This window comes from Triturus cristatus, chromosome 2_1 (assembly GCF_964204655.1).
Source record: "Triturus cristatus chromosome 2_1, aTriCri1.1, whole genome shotgun sequence".
NCBI classification, from domain to species: domain Eukaryota; kingdom Metazoa; phylum Chordata; class Amphibia; order Caudata; family Salamandridae; genus Triturus; species Triturus cristatus.
The window spans coordinates 36,383,762-36,401,835 of record NC_140581.1 but is presented as its reverse complement, the minus strand read 5'-3'; the positions used below and the strand labels follow the sequence as shown (position 1 = coordinate 36,401,835).

Sequence of the window (18,074 nt, the reverse complement as noted above, 5' to 3'; positions counted from 1 at the left end):
CTTTGACTCAGGGGGGAGATTTATACATGGGAGTTTGTTAATTTGGTCAACACTCTCTATACTAGGCTTACCAACAATAGGATCGCTCCTAGTAATGGCTGTACTATTGTTAGTATTACATCCTGGAGCAATCGGCACATCTACACTAGCAGGAGGGCCAGATGCTTCTACAACAGGGTCATTACGAACAAGAGAGTTCGAGGAAACTCTACCACTATGAGTATTACCATTAGAATCAGACCTAGTTCTGTCAACAATTACAGGAATAGATGGTGACTTAGGACCAGTAGGTGTGAGTTTCTCCAACATAGACGAGTTCACGAGCACCATGCCTTCAATTTTCTCCAGCGAAGTGGAGAGTCGATTAACTCTCTCATATAAAGGTAAGAGAAGAGATTTAAATAGTTTCTCTATATGCTGGAGAAAATCAGGAGGCAAAGGTTCAGCACTCGATTCGATAGTAACAAGAGGTGACCTATGGCTTCCTGAAATAGGAGCAGTACAACGAGATATTTTGGAATCAACAGCTTCACGGTGCTTAGCAGTGTCATGCAATTTGGGCGTTTTAGACATTTTACACGTTTACCTTTAAAGATAACTCCCTTACGTTTTCTTTTACCAAGAATAGGCTTGGGATTGTTACTCACAGTCGGAGCAGCAGTGTACAATATCTCAGAAGAGGACTGCGAATAAGGAGGGCTAATAATTGGGGGTGAAGCACTTGGTCCAGGGATATGTATTGGCTCTTGTACAATATCCAGTGAGTCCTGGGCAGTTAAATTCAACGACGCAGTGGTGGAACTAGATGATGAATCGAAAACAGTTTGCGGCGGTCTACTTTCTGGGGACTTAACTGTCATAATATTACCCAAGGAAGATCTTTTAGCTAAAATTTCTAAGGACAGTCTCTTTTCAGTTAAGATAATCTCTTGTTCAAGAACGCGAGTCGCTCTTGTGATGAAATTATCAAGGGTCCCTGAGATTTTACCCCCTTGGCTAGCCTGGACAACCTTCCTACCAGACCTTAGGGAAGTCATACTTATAATTGGGGCTCAAGCTACGGGAAAATAACCAAATTATAAAATAGAGGACCCAAAATATAATATATTACACCTAAGAGAGCAACTAAAATAATTGCTGGGATGCTATATTTGCACAGAAATAACTAAAAGGCACAATCCACCTATCAACAGCTTTACAAATACTCACACAAACTCAGATGCGCATGAACGGTAACAATATCACACAACAGGAGAGTGGCCTGTCCCGTCCCCGGCCGTCCACGAACGGCCACAAACGGCCCGCTCTTTGCCCGGTCTTCGCCCCGAGCGTCGTCCCGCGCGCGTACCGCTAGCGCGCTAGCACGTAAGCTATTATAAGCTCGGGGCGACAGCAAGGGCGTGACCGGGAAGAGTAACCAGGTGAGCTGAGTTAAGGGAGCGCAATGCTCCGTAGTCCTCGCAGTCCCGTGGGTGTAGATGTCTGCAGCCTGCCCCCAAAGTACAGCGTAGCGTCCTGCAAAATACGGGAGCATCAGAGGGTCACACACGCCAAGCACACCAGCCCAGCTTTTATAAGATTGAGGCCGGCGAGCGGCTCCCGCGCAGCGGGGGCCGTGAGGCGCTGCGTTTGAAGGAGGTACCAAACGGGAAGAGTAACCAGGTGAGCTGAGTTAAGAGAGCGCAATGCTCCGTGGTCCTCGCAGTCCCGTGGGTGTAGATGTCTGCAGCCTGCCCCCAAAGTACAGCGTAGCGTCCTGCAAAATACGGGAGCACCAGAGGGTCACCAATTAATATAGCATACAAACACACCTTCTGCTTAGCATCAGATGTTCCTGCAGCGGTCTAATTGACCCTTGTAGCACAGTTAGTCCACGGTGGACAAGTTAAAAAAAAGCTATTCTTCGAAAGGATAACAGGGCACAGGTAACAAAACTGTGATACCGGGCATTAGAAATAGAAGATACGATAACATGCCCCACCGGGGCATTAATGAGCATAGGGCAGAGAACATATTTTAAGGAGACATTAACAAATACTAACCGCCCTTACCGTTTGCTTTGCTGTTTTGAAAAGGCCATTCCAAGAGTGCGTTTCCAGAAATGTATTTAGTTTTTAATATGACTGTCATTTTACATGTTAACCCTCTTACCTGGTAAACCTCAGAGTCCAGCACATGAACACACTGTTTTCCCAGTCACGAGAATGTTTGCAGACGTCAGCACAGAGATGGAGTTGGGATAACTTGAAGATTTGCGTGTGCAGTGTGGCACTGCGTAATGTCATTGCTATCTTTGGCCTAATAAAAAACGCTCCATCTGTAGTAGGGCCCTGGCTTCACCTCTTGGAGCATGGAGGGCTGTGCTTTGTGGCAGGCATGGAGGGAGGGATGGTCTCGGCTGCAGCTCCAGCCTTGTACAGTGCCCCTGCTATTGCTAGTGAGTGAGAGATGCTCAGGTGGTGGTATTGGTGGTGGTGGTGGTATTGGTGGTAGAATTGGTGGTATTGGTGGCAGTATTGGTATTGGTGGTGGTATTGGTGGTTGTAGTATTGGTGGTGGTACTGGTGGTATTGGTGGCGGTGGTGGTATTGGTGATGGTATTGGTGGTGGTGGGGGTATTGATTGTGGGGGTATTGGTGGTGGGGGGATTGGTGGTATTGGTGGTGGTGGTATTGGTAGGGGTATTCGTATTGGTGGTGGTGGTATTGGTGGTGGTGCTGGAATTGTTGGTGGTATTGGAGGTGGTGGTATTGGTAGTGGTGGTATTGGTGGTGGTGGTATTGATGATGGTGGTATTGGTGGTGTTGGTAGTGGTTTGGTGGTATTGGTGGTGGTATTGGTGGTGGTATGGGTGGTGGTGTTGGAGGCGGTGGTATTGGTGGTGGTGGTATTGGTGGTGGTGGTATTAGTGGTGATGGTATTGTAGTGGTGGTGGTGGTGGTGGTGGTGGTATTGGTGGTGGTGATGGTGTTGTTAATAAAGCAGGCTTTTGAAAACAACCCATCAGGTGGCTTTAGTGCAGATGACATTTAACACAGATATGCTGTTGTCAGCTTCAGCACAATAGCACATGATTATGTGTTACCTGAAATTCACATGATTTAATTTGCTAATAGTTTCTAAATCCATTTTACTTGGGGGATTGAAACAGACACAAGATAATGCTTGGTTAAAGTAATTGAAAGCGGGCACCGTGTTACGGGGGTGGCCGCGCTGTTTAAAAAAACACAAGCGGTTTCAGCTGAAGCAGTGCATTTCCGGCCTGCAGTAAGAGAAATTCAATTAAGTAAATAGTGCTTACAGACTGCGTACTGCCACTAGGCTCGACCTAAAAATGTGACTTGTGTTTCTACGAAGTGGACGGCCCTTAGCAAAGGTTGACTGATCACCTCTCTCACTGCTGCATTTGTATGTTACACTGGTACTAATAAGGAAAAATCTTTGCAGAGACAGTTAACACGTGTAAAAATGTCAAAATAATAAAGTATCAAAAAATATACTGCATTACGCTGTAGCCTTTTTTGCTGCATAATTTAGTCAACACAGCAGCATCATTTTGTCCTCCATTGCTGTATAATTCCAGTGACCCCAATGCATGCAGAACACGTTAAACGTGCTTGTGCATGAAGCAGAGAGATTGTGATGCTTGTGAACTTAGTTTGGTGTGCGTGGAAATCCTGCATTGCCGACCCCTGGTGAGTTGCAGCTACTACTGCTGAAACAAGGCCAATGGAGGTACCACTGGGTGATGCGGACTGGCCTTAAGGGCAGGGCCGGGTTTAGTGCTGGTGGAGCCCTGTGCGACAATGTTTGTTGGTGCCCCCCCAATGACTCCCTCACTACCACCCTTTAACAGTGCTCCTCAGGTCTTCATAACCACACTCTCGCACAGATACATTTAATTTGATTTACAGCACAAATGATACCAGTGTAGGGTGTCAGGGCACTTTACATCACACATTACACAGAGACAATCAATCATACATGTGTAAATCACTGTATAAGAAATGTTGCATAAGATAAAGGACTACAAGGTGTCGGAGTCACATGACAACCATACTAGTAGGCAGTATAGTTTAATAGTGATTGGTCTGCAGAAACACAAACTCAGAATTTAAAACATAATACCATGGTTGGAGGTTCTCTTATATAAATAACCAGAGTTGATTTCTATCCAAATGAACCCTTTTTGCAACATTAGGATAATCAAAAGACTGGGGAAAACCATAATGCTCTAATTTATACTTTGCAGTTTGCATGCAGCTCTTTGATGACAATTAATAACTCACTGTTCTATGATTTTAACTAATAAACAGCAAGTAACAAAAAGATCTCTCTGACAAAAGCAGTAACCCACTGACGTTTTTACATTATGTGCAGTTTCTGATCTGCATGGTACTTGTTCTTTGCACCAGGCACATTAACCCTCTGCGCTACCTTTCCACGAGTCAAAACGTCCACGTGACAAAACTCCATATCTCTCTAGGAAGAACATTAATCACAGGAGAAACAGGAACAACATGGTCACCTTAACACTTTTATACTCATTATTCAGAAATCAATGAGTATTTTTGCCTGAAAAATTTAGGGACGGGACCACAGGGCCCAGAAGGGACCTGTTTCAATGTCCATTGCTTATATCCTTACAAAACGTAAGAAACATAGTTTACAAAGAACACGTTTGTGAACACAAAGCCGCAGTAGTACACATTGTGTTTACCAATCCACCCATCAATCAGGCATTGCAGTACCTCCAGGATTGGTCGCCTCTCCACCCGGGGAAAACAATGTTGTTCGAAGAAAGAGGAGAAAACAAAAGTAGCGCTTCACGGGCAAACTCTGTAAAGTGGCGCTAATGTGTTTGGGTGGGAATAAAATCAATCCCCCCACTTTGGGATCAAACTATCTTATTTGACCATCTTGACCCGAACTGAAAGACGTTGCTGTGCCCACAACATAGTGCCAGTGCCTAACTTGAGCCGGTGGGTGCAGGTGGTAACCTCCAGCACTCAGTTTTGGGGACTGACAGCTTTTGTTTCCTCAGCAGACTTTCATTCACAGCAAGAGAAAAAAAAATCCGGAGCGCTTGTGAAATGCGCTTGTGAAAAGTGCTTGCTGCCTAGGTCCAGACATAGTTGGGCTGATCGCTTTTTGGAGGGCAAAACATGGAAGAGGCAGGACGTATGCATGTTCTTCACAAATGGGGAGAAGGGAAAATGGAGTGACGCTGGCGCCAGCAAATGGGAAGCCTTTGGAAGGGCTGGTTGGCCATAAGTAGATACAGCATGCCTCGGTTCGAGACAGCGCATGCGCGCCATCTAGAGCTGAGACCTCAAAATGCATGTGTCTGCCTGTAATGCAACTGGTGCTCATGTAAAGCGCTCTGTTACCTTCAGGTCGAGTTTGCGCTATATAAAACGGCGAAAAGAAAAGTGTTTATTTATTTTCTGTAACTGAAGTCCTCCCCAGCCGGGGTCCTCCAGTATAAACAGACCTGACATCACAGGCCAGACCCATCTTATCATCCTATATAGCAGGGGACACTGACCAGACTCTGTGACCCTGTGCCCATAACATACCAAAGCCAAACTAGCTTCTAGCTACCCTTCCTCCCCCAACATTCAACGGCAAACAAGCAGCAGTCCATATGACACCAAACAGCCACATTATTTAGACCAAACCCAGGGGTTAGACCTCAGATGCTAGCGAGGAGGTTGCAGCCCAAAGACTTAACACTCTTGACCAAGGAAGTAACCAGAAAATTAAAATACCCCCCATTTTCAAACCAAAGCTCTTATAGCACCAAGCAAAAGTAGGCAGTCGCCACAACACTCCCCAGAAGGGCTCTCTTGTCTCTTTCATCCAATCATCTATCCTTTCATCCTTCCATCCACCTGCTCATGTCTACCATTTCACCTTTACATTCTGTCATCCAGTTATTCTTTCTTCCATCATTCAGTCTTTCACCATTCTGTCCGCCCATCCATATCCAAACCTCTCCATCAATCCATCCATCCATCCTTTCTTTCACCTATCCATCTCTCCAACCACCATTTCACTCATCTATCCATCCTTTCAGTGATTCATCCATCCTTTAGGTCACCCATCCATCCTTTTACTCTATCAGTCCACCCTTTCTCTCATCTATCCATCCTTTCGCTAGTCCATCCACCATCAATCCATCTCGCCTTCGACCATTTCACTCATCAATCCATCCTTTCAGTTATTCATCCATCCTTTAGGTCACCCATCCATCTTTTCACTCCATCCGTCCACCCTTTCACTCATCCATCCATCCTTTTGCTAGTCCATCCACCATACATCTATCCACCCTTTCACTCATCCATCCATCCTTTCCTTAAATCATCTACCCTTTCACAATGCATCCACTAACCCAGCCATTCATTTACCCTTTCATTCACTCATCTATCCTTTCACTCACTCAACCATCCATGATTTTACTGAGTTGTCCGTCCATTCACTCTCCCTTCCCCTCAACCATCCATTCTTTTAGTCATCCATCTATCCTTTTATCCATCCTTGCATTCAGCCCCTTTCCCTCATCCATCCATTCTTACACTAATCCATCCTCTCTCATCCATCTGTCCATCCTCTCTTTCAACCATCCAATCATCCATCATTTCACTCACTCATTCATCCTTTCTATCATCTTCAATCCATCCACCCTTTCATCCATCCATCCACCCTCCCTTTCACTCACCCATCCATTCACCTTTTCATGCATCCATACACCCACCCTTTCACTCATCAACCCATCCATTCTTTTTCTCATCCATCCTTTCATCCATACTCCCTTCCACTCATGCATCCTTTCTTTCACTCAATCCTCCTTCCATCCATACTTTTATTCATCCAACCTTCTACCCATCCATCTTTTCACACACACATCATCCACCTTTTCACTCACATCCATCCTATTACTCACCTTTGTCTGCCGAGTTGCAGACAGAAGAGGCTCATCAAGAACTTTACCCCCTGATGTAGCTGCTAAGTGTGGGGGTCCATGACGTCCCAGCATCCATCCTTTTACTCATCCATCCATCCATCCTTTCGCTCACCCCTCTATTCACCCTTTCACTCCGTTCATCCAATCACCCTGTTACTCCACCCATCCTTCCATCCTTTCACTCAACGATCCATACTTTCACTCACTCATGCTTCAATACTTCCTCTCATCTTCCATTCATCCTTTCACTCAACTATTCATCCTTTCATCCATCCGTTATCCATTTTATCCACCCCTTCACTTGCTCATCCATCCTCCCATCCATCTATTCATCCATCCACAAACCCACGCATTCATCCACAATTTCACTTACCCACACACCCACCCACCCTTTCACTGTTTTTATGAATCTTTGTCTGCTGAGTTGCAGATAGAAGAGACCCAGCAAGAACTCCACCCTGCTGTGGCTGCTAAAGTGTGAGGTTCATGATGCCCCTGCTCCTGACTCTCGCTCACCCCTTGGTCAGGTCAGTTCTGTCAGCTTTGTCACATTTCCCTGATTTGGGGTTCAGCGTGAGTTCTTGAGCAACACACTCCACCACACTGAGCCCTACACCCTCTTGGTTCTGGCTGTCACAGGCAGACAGAAAGGGGAACTTTCCAAACTTGTAAAATGACCATGTTGTGGGTCACCGTTTCTTGGTACTGGCAGGCCATAACCATGGTACCATGTATATACATTATTCGCCCTGACTCAGGCTCAAAAGAAAGCTGGAATCTGCTACCAGGATTACGATGTCAAACAATGACCCAGTCACCCAGCTGAATACTGATGACAGGCTTCGCCCTTCATTTCAGCTCATGGCATCATTACACGCCTTCCTGTGGGCAGCCACAGCTTCTGTACAAAGGCTTGGGAGCCCAGGTCAGGTGATGAGGACCAATGCCATGCACTAGCAGGCCATACACAGCTGGCTCAGAATTTGGGGCCAGATGAACGACCATTCACTTTTCCGAGTCGCAAATTGCGTCTAATTGCGGCTTGCAATTTGCGACTCGCAAAAGTCAATGTACAACAGTATATCAGACACTGTTTGTGCTTCCCAATGGGGTCACAAATATCATGCCTTATTAATATTTTCTTTTTAACAAGAAGAACCAGGAGCTTTTTTAGCAGGTCCTGCATACATTCTCCTAAGTAGTATGGGAAAAACAAGGGGTATGCAGTTCCCAGGAGTGAGGGGAAATGCAGGTCTTTCTAAAAAGTGCTCTCACACACCCCGAAGGATGGCATGCTTCATCATTGAGCCCGCTCCTAGTCGGGCCGGCGCTGCAATGCCCGACGGGCACCCACGAAGGGGTTTTTTGGCAGAGATCTTTTGTTGATGCAGCTGTAGGGTGAGAGCAGGTGTGTGGGCTAGGTAGTGCAGTGAGTGTGAGAATTAAAATAGGTCTAGAGCAACCCTAACTGATGCTTTTATTCCCAGGGGGCACCAGCCTAACTAAACGATGTGAGCCCCGACTGGATGTAATGATCCTACAGGGCTTGTGTGGTGCATAAGGTCGACATTCTTCCTGCCAAGAGTAACCCCTAATGGGTCTGGTGGCACTTCATCAAGACCATAATAAAGGATTTGATTATACTCTAGCACTACCGCAATGCTGGTTCCAGGAATTGTATGGTTGGCTAGTAACCAAATTTGCAGTTGAGAAACCGGGTCCAATTTTGGCCCCGAGAAATAACACCAGAGAAAAAATAAAAGTGGGTGGGGGGCAGGGGGGAGATAAAAACAAGAACAACCATAGGTCCAGTTAAGGAGATGCTAATGCAAGAGTTCAAGTTGTTTGTAGTAACATGCCGAGTGATGTGGAGTGTGGTATCATTGCGGCAGATGGGACAGTGAATGTCTAGTTATCCAGGTGCTCGTGGTGCATGTTTATTTGCTAACTAGCAAACAGTGCTTGTAATAATGACTCAACTTTCAACCTTGGGAAGTTGATTCCACTAGCGGTGGTCTAGTGTGCTGTGACCGCAAGGGTGCCGTTGGCATTTAATATTACCTTAGTGCAGTGCTCCATATTTATTTATAAAAATTCCATGGTGTACATTACATCCTTGTGTCGTGAGCGCCCTCACGAATTTGCTTGGAGCACAGCATAGTGGCACTACTCTATGTACCGGTATAGGAATTTCTCAGGTATTGGACCACAGTTCACCTTAGATGAATACATGAGACTCTCCCAGCCCTGGTGTTCGAATGCCTTTGGAGTACAACTCGCAGCATTTTTAGATACAACTCTCCGTATATGTGCTGCATGTATGTTTGTGTGTCTGTCACAGTTGTTTGTTGTGTGCTCCATGCGAATTTGTGAGGGCGCTCACGACACAGGGATGTAATGTACGCCATGGAATTTTTATAAATAAATATGGAGCGCTGCACTAGGGTAATATTAATTACCCACAACAACCTTGCGGTCAAAGAACACTAGACCACCGCTAGTGCAATCAACTTCCCAAAATTGAAAGTTGAGTCATTATCACAAGCACTGTTTGCTAGTTAGCAAATAGACATGCACCACGAGCACCTGGATAACTGGACATTCACTGTCCCATCTGCTGTGATGATACCACACTCCACATCACTCGGCATGTTACTACAAACAACTTGAACTCTTGCATTAGCATCTCCTTAACTGGACCTATGGTTGTTCTTGTTTTTATCTCCTCACCCGCTGCGGGGGAATTTTCTTACTACTGGGCCTAAGGTTTTTTTTTCCCCAGCGGGCAGCAGCGCTCTAAATGTGATAGACAATTTGAATGTTAAAGGTTGTCCTAGCAGCTGCTACTTTTGTGAATTAAGACGGGTATTATAGTGTACATATAATTGTTTTTGTGCATCATTCTTTATTTTTTGTTTGTTTTGTCACATTACCTTATCACAAAGCCTTTGTTGCTTTAACATGCATACACTACTAATTGAAACGTATCCGCACTTAACTGACCAATGAAAAAATGTGGATTAAGGTTAAAAGAATGACAGCAAATAAATGCTTGAAGTCCATATTAATTGAATTTATGGTCTTTAGTCTATTAAATTGTTTTAACAGCATTTGAATGTGACGGCTAGGACAACTATTTTTCCTCTTTGAGAAAATTGGCATTTTCCTGTCCTAAGCTTTCTGAGGACTTCTAGAGTTTCCATCTGCCTGGGACTGTTAATTGCTCCCCCATCAAGAATTTGTTTTTTGGCATGGGCAAAGAACAATAGGACCTGGGAGAGAGCCATCCTGGCCCCACTTACATTTCAAAGGAGCTGCCTCAGTACATTCAAAAAGAATTTGACACCAGACTTTTATCACCTCAGACATCTTGGGACCTGGGCAGGGAGGAAGAACATATCAGACCCATCTGTTGGGGGGGGGGGGGGCTGCAGAAGGACTGCCTTGTACTCCAGAGGTTCCTGGTTTCTCAGGGGACTGCCCTGCTGCTTGAGGCCTTCCTTGTTTCTCAGAGGACTGCTTGCTGCTACCAGAGGGCTGCCGTGCTGCTTGAGGCCTGCTTCTTCTTGAATCTTGCCTTGCTGCTTGAAGGAAAGAAGGCCATTTCCTTGAACCCAGGACTACCAGAGCAACTCCAAGGGTCAGTTGGCTGGCCTCCAGTCCTGAGCTACAGAGACACAATAAGTCCCAGAGGCCCTCCTGCAACTGTCCATCTGATCTGCTGTAACTGGACATGTCTGGACCTGCAACTGGACCTTCTTGAGCCTAGCTGGCCTCTGCTGGAGTGAGTTCCTGATCCCTTAGAGGCGCCTCCCCAGGCTCTGGACCCTGGGCTGGCAGCAGTTGGGCTCCTCCTGTGAAATCCTGAAAATTTGAACTCTGTGCGAGGGAGTTTGAGAAGGTAACTTTTTCAGTGGGATTAACTTGGTTCTGCTCTTCATCGCAGTTGGTCTGAACTTGTGACTTTATACTGGTCTAGCATGACCAGATACCTACAGTTAGCCCTTATTGCTTCTTTGCGCTCTTTTTAATTAACCCTTTATAACTGCATATCTCCGGTTTTATAACAAAAATATTTGCCATTGTGGTCTCATTTTATTTATTGCATTTTACTCTATTTTTCAAATTTGGTTTGAGATTTTTCCTGTGCCATGTTTTTGCTTTATTACTGTTTGTGTGCTGCATAAATACATATCACAGTGCCTCTAAGATAAGCCTGACTGTTTTTGTGCAAAGCTACCAGAGGGTTAAGCCCAGGTTAATTTAACGACCTTTGTGGATCAGCCCAACAAGGCTTGTGGTTTTTGCTTAAGTAGGGTAAACACTCCCTCAACCAAAAACCTAATCTCTCACAGTGATCTTCACCACCTCTGCTTCAGGGTGTTTTGAAAAGTCCACAGATGACTCTTGGTGCTCACCATCCCTTGATGGTCTCCCTGGGCCAATTGTATTATCAACGGGGATAGGCACTGAACCACTAGCCAGTGGCCTTGCAGCAGGCACCCTTTCGTGGATGTAGCAAGTTCTTGTCTTAAGTTAGAGAGAGACACCAGAATCTGTTGGCCATCTGGCATCTGCAAGGGTAAGTTCTGCTTAAATCTATTCCAGTTTCCCAAGTTTTCAGGTACCACGTCTAGTTGGAGACATTTATCTTGGCCGCAGTGCAGGTAAAGTCATCCAGCAATGCAACAAAAGGTGGGGATCATTCAATGATCCGGATAACAAATTATTCTGTGTACCACGCTTCCTGTTTATTGGCAGGCATTGCAGCTCGGGGGTGTGGGGACAGGTCATCTGTGGGGGTTTGCACCCCTGGTTTGTAGACAATGTCAAATGAATATTCTTGGAGCTTCAGTGCCCCTTTTTTTCGGTGTGAGGAGATGGTTTTGATGCAGACCCCTCAAACAACAGGATTAGAGGTTTGTGGTCCATGTGAACAGTGAAAGAGTCACCATAGAGATATGTGTGAAAATGTAGACAACCCTAGCGCACATAGATAACCTCTCAATCTGAGAGTAGCGCTGCTCCGCTACGGTGACAGCACGGCTGGTGTCTGCTATCGGGCCTACTCCCCACAGTGTGGTCATTGAGACAGGACCACCTCTAGTTCTGTCGAGCTGGAGTCTACAGATCCTCTTGTAGCTTTGCCTAGGTCAATGTAGACTAGGGCAGTATCAGCAGACAGAGCCTCTTTGGTTCTGAGGAAAGCACCCCAAACTGAGGGAGCAGATGACTTGAGCAAGTCTCTCAGGGGGGTGTGAGCATTGTCAGATTGCAGATGAACCTCTCGCAGTATTTACCCATCCTGCGGAAGCTGCGTACCTCAGTGACAGATGAAGGAGGACTCACAGTCCTAGAGCCCGGTCTTGGCGGAGGGGTTAGTCTGTCATTATAAATCCAATAGGATATAATGAGATTTATATTTCGGCAGCCAGGATATCAATCACCGTTGTGATGGAGTAACCCGTCTGCCAAGATCTAAATCATGCCCTTAATGTCTTTCACCTTTTCAGGGTTTGGGGGCTAAGTCCTCCACTAAGAATCTGTACCTAAAGCACTGAGTGATGGTTTTAAGAATTTGCACTTGGCTTGGTGAAGGGTTAGGCTTCTTGCCTCATTCACTGGTATGTAATTGTCATCAGTTATGGGAGACAGAAGTTATGCTAATGATCTCTCAACAGTCTGTTGTTAGAGCAGACAATTTGAAAAATAACTACTATTGCGTACCTCTGCAAGCCGTCCCCAATCACTCTCTATGCACTTTCCGACTAGGGTGTCTCCAGAGAAGGGTCTGAGCAACAGAAGTGACAGTGGAAGAGAAGCATCATCTTTTGTGGCCCCAAGTGAAGTCAAAACTCAGGGTCAGATTTAATGTTAATGTTAATTGTGAATTGTAAAGCGCCTAATACCGACAGGTCTCTAAGCGCTGGGAGAGAGTAGCCACAGCCCACCCCTATGAGTGAGGGTTAGCCCCAGGTCAGTGTCTATGTTATGTCCAGGCCTCTGTGAAGAGGAAGGTCTTCAGTTTTCTCCTGAAGGGAAGGAGGGCTTGTTCTGACGGGAGGTCTCCTGGTAGCTTGTTCCACAGCTGCAGGATCAAGACCGAAAAGGCTCGTCCCCCTTTAGTTGTCTTGTTAAACCGTGGACAGGCCAACTGGCCTCCCTCGGATGACCGAAGGGTGCGACCTGGGACATATCTTCCTAGGCGTTCCTTGATGTATCCTGGGGCCTGCCCATGAAGGGCCTTGTGGGCAATGCAGATGCCCTGGAAACTGGCTTGCTGTTTGACGCGAAGCCAATGTAGCTCTTGCAGCAAAGGTGTGGCCCGGGCCCGTCTGCGGAGTTTAAAGATCAGCCGGGCAGCATCATTCATCACTACTTGTAACTTGCCTAGCAGCTTTTCCATTAATCCAATATATAGCGCATTGCCATAATCTAGGCGGGACATAATAAGTGCAGTAACCACTATCCGCATGGTGGAAAATGAGAGGATGGGTTACTCCGTCACAACGGTGACGGATATCCCATCCGCCGAAATATAAATCAAATATTATCCTGTGGAATTTATATTTCTGAGGATGTGATAGCTGTCTCAGCTGTGATGGAGTAACCCATCTGCTGAGATCTAAATGAGGCCCGCAGAGCCTGGTAATTGTAGTCTGATTAAGATCGCTAAAGACTCATTGTGATTTATAAATATATAAATGACACTCATAAAACGAGGAAGCGAATTTCATTTCATGTTCTATTGTCTTTTATTCTTTCTAAATAACAGGTCCCTTGTGAAGTGAACTAAGGGCCTGATTAAGAGTTTGGCGAATGGGTTACTCCATCACAAACGTGACGGATATCCCGTCTTCCATATTACAATTCCATTATGTCCTATGGAACTTATAATATGGCCGACAGGATATCAGTCACTTTTCTGACGGAGTATCCCATTCACCAAACTCATATTCAGGCCCTCAGAGTTGGCTGCCTGTTTCTACCTATGGCATGGACAGTAAATCAATAAAGATTTTTAAATATGTGCGATATGTTCTACATTATTAACATGGGACTAAATATTGTAACACATTTATTATTATACAGTTATGTTTTTTTATCTTTGGTGTTTTCAGTTGTGCAACTGGGTTGAGTTGTTTAAAGGGGTATTTAAAATCATTTTGAATCCCACCACTTTGCCATCACCCAAGGGTTTTCCTGGATCTTATGAAACAAATTGCAGATCCTTAATTTACAGCTTTCCCTCCTCTTATTCCTTGCTCCAGCCAAATGGCTCTGACCTCTCTCGTTTAGACCAAACTAACCTGTTAAAACTAGCGACTGATCTTTAGTTATGATGTGTGGTTAATGCATGTTGGTGACTGTGCATGTAGTCAGTCATATTCACTTTATTCGGTTAATAAAAACCATAAAAGTACATTCCAATCATCTTGTACAGCAAATTTAAAACATATACAAATGTCATATTAGAATAATCTTAGGCACCATAAAAATTCTGCAAGAAAACGACCCGCAACCTTTTGATTGTTTTAAATAAAGCGTATGCAAAAATTAATTAAAGAATTACTCTAGAACACAAAAGACAACCAATAAAAAACATTTAATCTCAAAATTCCTAAAAAAGGTACACTTCAATGAAAAAGACGTCCAATTTAAAACATTTCATCACGGTTATAGAGGAAGTAAAACATCACAGGACATAGAGGCCCTTATTTTCCTTTCCCTAACGGCTGCAACTAAAAAACTAGCAATATTAAAACTTTCCCATGTATTGTTCAGCATCTGTAAGTATACTAATGTAGGCCTTACCTGCATAAAACCATTATCCTCTAAAATAGGCACTAAAAAAGGTTTCCGAATGTGAAAAAAGTGGTTGCAAGACATGGTAAAGTGCAAAGTGTCTTAGGGTACAAGGGCCCAATTGTTTCACCTTTCTCCATCCCTGAGGTTCAGCCAGTACAAAGTGCAATGTGCATGTAATCGATTAAGGATACTGAAGGCGGTAAGTAAGATGTTTATATAACATTGGTATAACTTTGAAAAACATGTTAGCATGCTCCAGTTTCGTTTTGCTCCATTTTTATTGGCTGCTGATGACTTGAAAGGGATTGAATGTCCTACCAATTTTATGTAAGTGCTTGTACAAGGTGCTGGTGATGTTCTCACCTTAGCTCTACTAAGTGCTGCCCTTATCGACCTTGGCAGATGAAGATCTTGTACTGATCATGTCTCTCTGAATCTCATCCTTGCAGCTCGGTCTGGAGTGCTTCCACGGCGTTGGGATCCTGGGCGCCAACGCCCCAGAGTGGTTCATCGGCCACATTGGAGCCATCATGGCTGGGTAAGGGCCTCCTCTTTCTTCTACTTTACACATAATCAGGTCCAATGGAATTATGCGATGGTGTGGCAATCGTCATTGTCACATAATAAAAGATTTGCTGCACTTGCCACATAATCCATCATATGCCACATAATATGCAGATTTAAAAAAAAAAACCACAAAATTTGTTCCTAGATCAAACGGTTTAAAGTTACTAACACTGCAGCGCAGTGGAAGGCCCTTTGCAAAGCTTGGCAGGTCACCTCTATGTTGTTTGTTACTATATTTGGGTGTGAATCTGGTACTAAGGAGGTACTTCAATGCCCTGATAGTCTTAACAAGTTTAACATTACAAAATAATGAAGTAATACTATCACACAATGTGCAGCATTACACCTCATAATTTGCTTTTTCTTGCCACATAATTTACCCCACCATGCAGCATAATTTGTCCATCCCCTGCTTCATAATTCCAGTGGCCCTGCACATAATAAATGGTGCAGTTAACACCCGGATAGTATATATGCAAAAATGGCATAGAGGGATAAATCTCTTATTTATTTATGCACAAGAAACAATAAATTTCCTCGGCAATATATTTTCTTTTTTGTCAAACCTTTCGAAAATTAAATTTCAGAAGCGGATAACTCTTCGTATACATCTGCGTGCTTAACTCATAATATATCCAATAACAAATACAACAAAATTCATCACACAACAATCACAATTTACAAATTCCTACAATCATATGTACATCTTATATACACCACAATATACAAAATTCTCATCTATACACAAACAAATATATTTTACAAAAGAGTTTTATGAAAAATTCCCCTAACTATTATTAGACCTATGAACACTTTTTATTCACAGTTGTACATTTAGAGGTAGTCCTCTTGGCGTCCAAGGTGTTACTCCTATCCTGTTAATTCTAATGCGCCAAAAAACGAATTTCTGAGTCACCCCACTCTGTGGACTCCTCGATAATCAGTATGTCGACGCGTTCGCGTTTCAGCCTCCAATCATTTGGCTTCGTCATTTGCTTTTTCTTGCCACATAATTTACCCCACCATGCAGCATAATTTGTCCATCCCCTGCTTCATAATTCCAGTGGCCCTGCACATAATAAATGGTGCAGCTAACACCCGGATAGTCACTATTTGCCAGTCCGATGGCGTCCACCCTGGTGATAGTCAACACTGTATGTAGACACAACATTCACCATGGCTCAAGCTTCTTGAGATACAAGAACTCAGGAAGTCACCTGGGACGTGACTCCTTTCTCCATTGTATTTGATTCTTACACTAGGCTTGTAAAAGAAAACATCAACGTAATACAGTATATCTATGCATTTTTCCATATGGTGGTATTTATATAAACAAACCTGGTTGAGGAAGGGGAGGAGGATGAGCTCTAAACTGTAGGCGGGAGCTCAAGTTTCTCTTTGAAGATACAACTTCTGTTTCTTTCTGGGTGAGGCAGGTCTGAGGGTGATGGAGATGTTGTTCCACATCCTGCTTGCCCACCCCTGCCTTCAGTTTCCTTTCTCACATTCCTCCATCTTGTTCCTGGTGTCCAGAAGAGCTCCTGAGGTGGGTTGTTTCTTGGCCAGGTGTGCAAGCATGCCACTTCCGATGGCCCTTTTGGTGATGCCACTGTTTTTGAATATGGTCTGGGCCTAGAGATGGAAGCAATAAAGTTCCTTTAATGTAGGGGTGATGTGGTTGAATTTCCTAAGGCCCTTGATAAGCTGGGACAGCTTGTAATATATTTAAGGAGGACACATGTGGTGCAAATGAGGTTTGTTCCTCATGTCTATTTCATTATCCTTCTTCTGGCCAAGGATGAAGAGGGTGACCTTCTCCAGCGGCCACATCACTGTTCTCCGCTGTCCTTCAGTGGGCAAGGTGGAGACTCCAAGTAAAGAACCACAACTATTCTAACTCTAATAAGGTAAGAAAGAGAAGGAAATGTGTGCTATAGAGGGAGAAAATGCAATAAGGCATAAAAACCCTTCACAAGACTGAAAACAAAACAAAATATCAAGAAATAGAGATCGCAAAAGATCTCAAATAGAGGAAACACGGGAATGAAGTGGAGTTGACGATGAAATGTGTTGAAGGCGGAATCTTCGAACATTGTGTAGGATGGGTTAGCCACTCCCTATTTACAACACTAAGATAGCATAACCGAGACAACTGTTAGAAAGCCAGCTTGCCGTTTCTGCTGCTTTGCACGCGACACTGTTATTAAATGTTATTCAGTTTAGAAATGCTTACTCGACTTTGCCTTACAGGATAACAGCTTGTTGTTTAACATTCTTAACGCTGTGCTGCGACCTTCGTCTGTACATCATGTAAAGAACAAGTCTAGGACACTAGACGGTGCAGAGTGTTGTGTTCAGATTGATCGTACCACTTTTTAGACATATCATACATGCAGCTGCCAATATCTGAAGGACAAGTGCTTTTAATATTGCAGGACAGAATGTTTTAGTTTCATTCAAACAGAAGAGCTGATGCATGAGAGAGCCTAGCTGATCCTGTGATGTGATTCCACTAAGCTGATCTATACGGTATAGGGTCCCCCATATTAGCCTAAGAGACCTTCTATTAGTATAATAACCTATTAGTTGCTAGAGAAAGGAGTGTGGCTGCATACCACTGTCATTATTATTATGATTGCTCCTTGCATTGTGTATGGTTCTGATCTTAACCATTTGTCTGCTAGTGTTAGCCAAAGTACTGCATCTTAGGACGCGAGGTTTATAAAATAAA

The 18,074-nt window shown here is 44.2% G+C and overlaps 1 protein-coding gene across 1 annotated transcript in view; it reads left to right on the top strand.

The window, feature by feature from the left end:
• Positions 1–18,074, top strand: part of LOC146863663 (long-chain-fatty-acid--CoA ligase ACSBG2-like) — a 309,705-nt gene that overhangs the window by 47,927 nt on the left and 243,704 nt on the right. Inside the window, exon 3 of the mRNA XM_085636650.1 lies at positions 15,226–15,314. Coding sequence (XP_085492776.1) covers positions 15,226–15,314 — 89 coding nt within the window. The remainder of the gene's footprint in view (positions 1–15,225; positions 15,315–18,074) is intronic.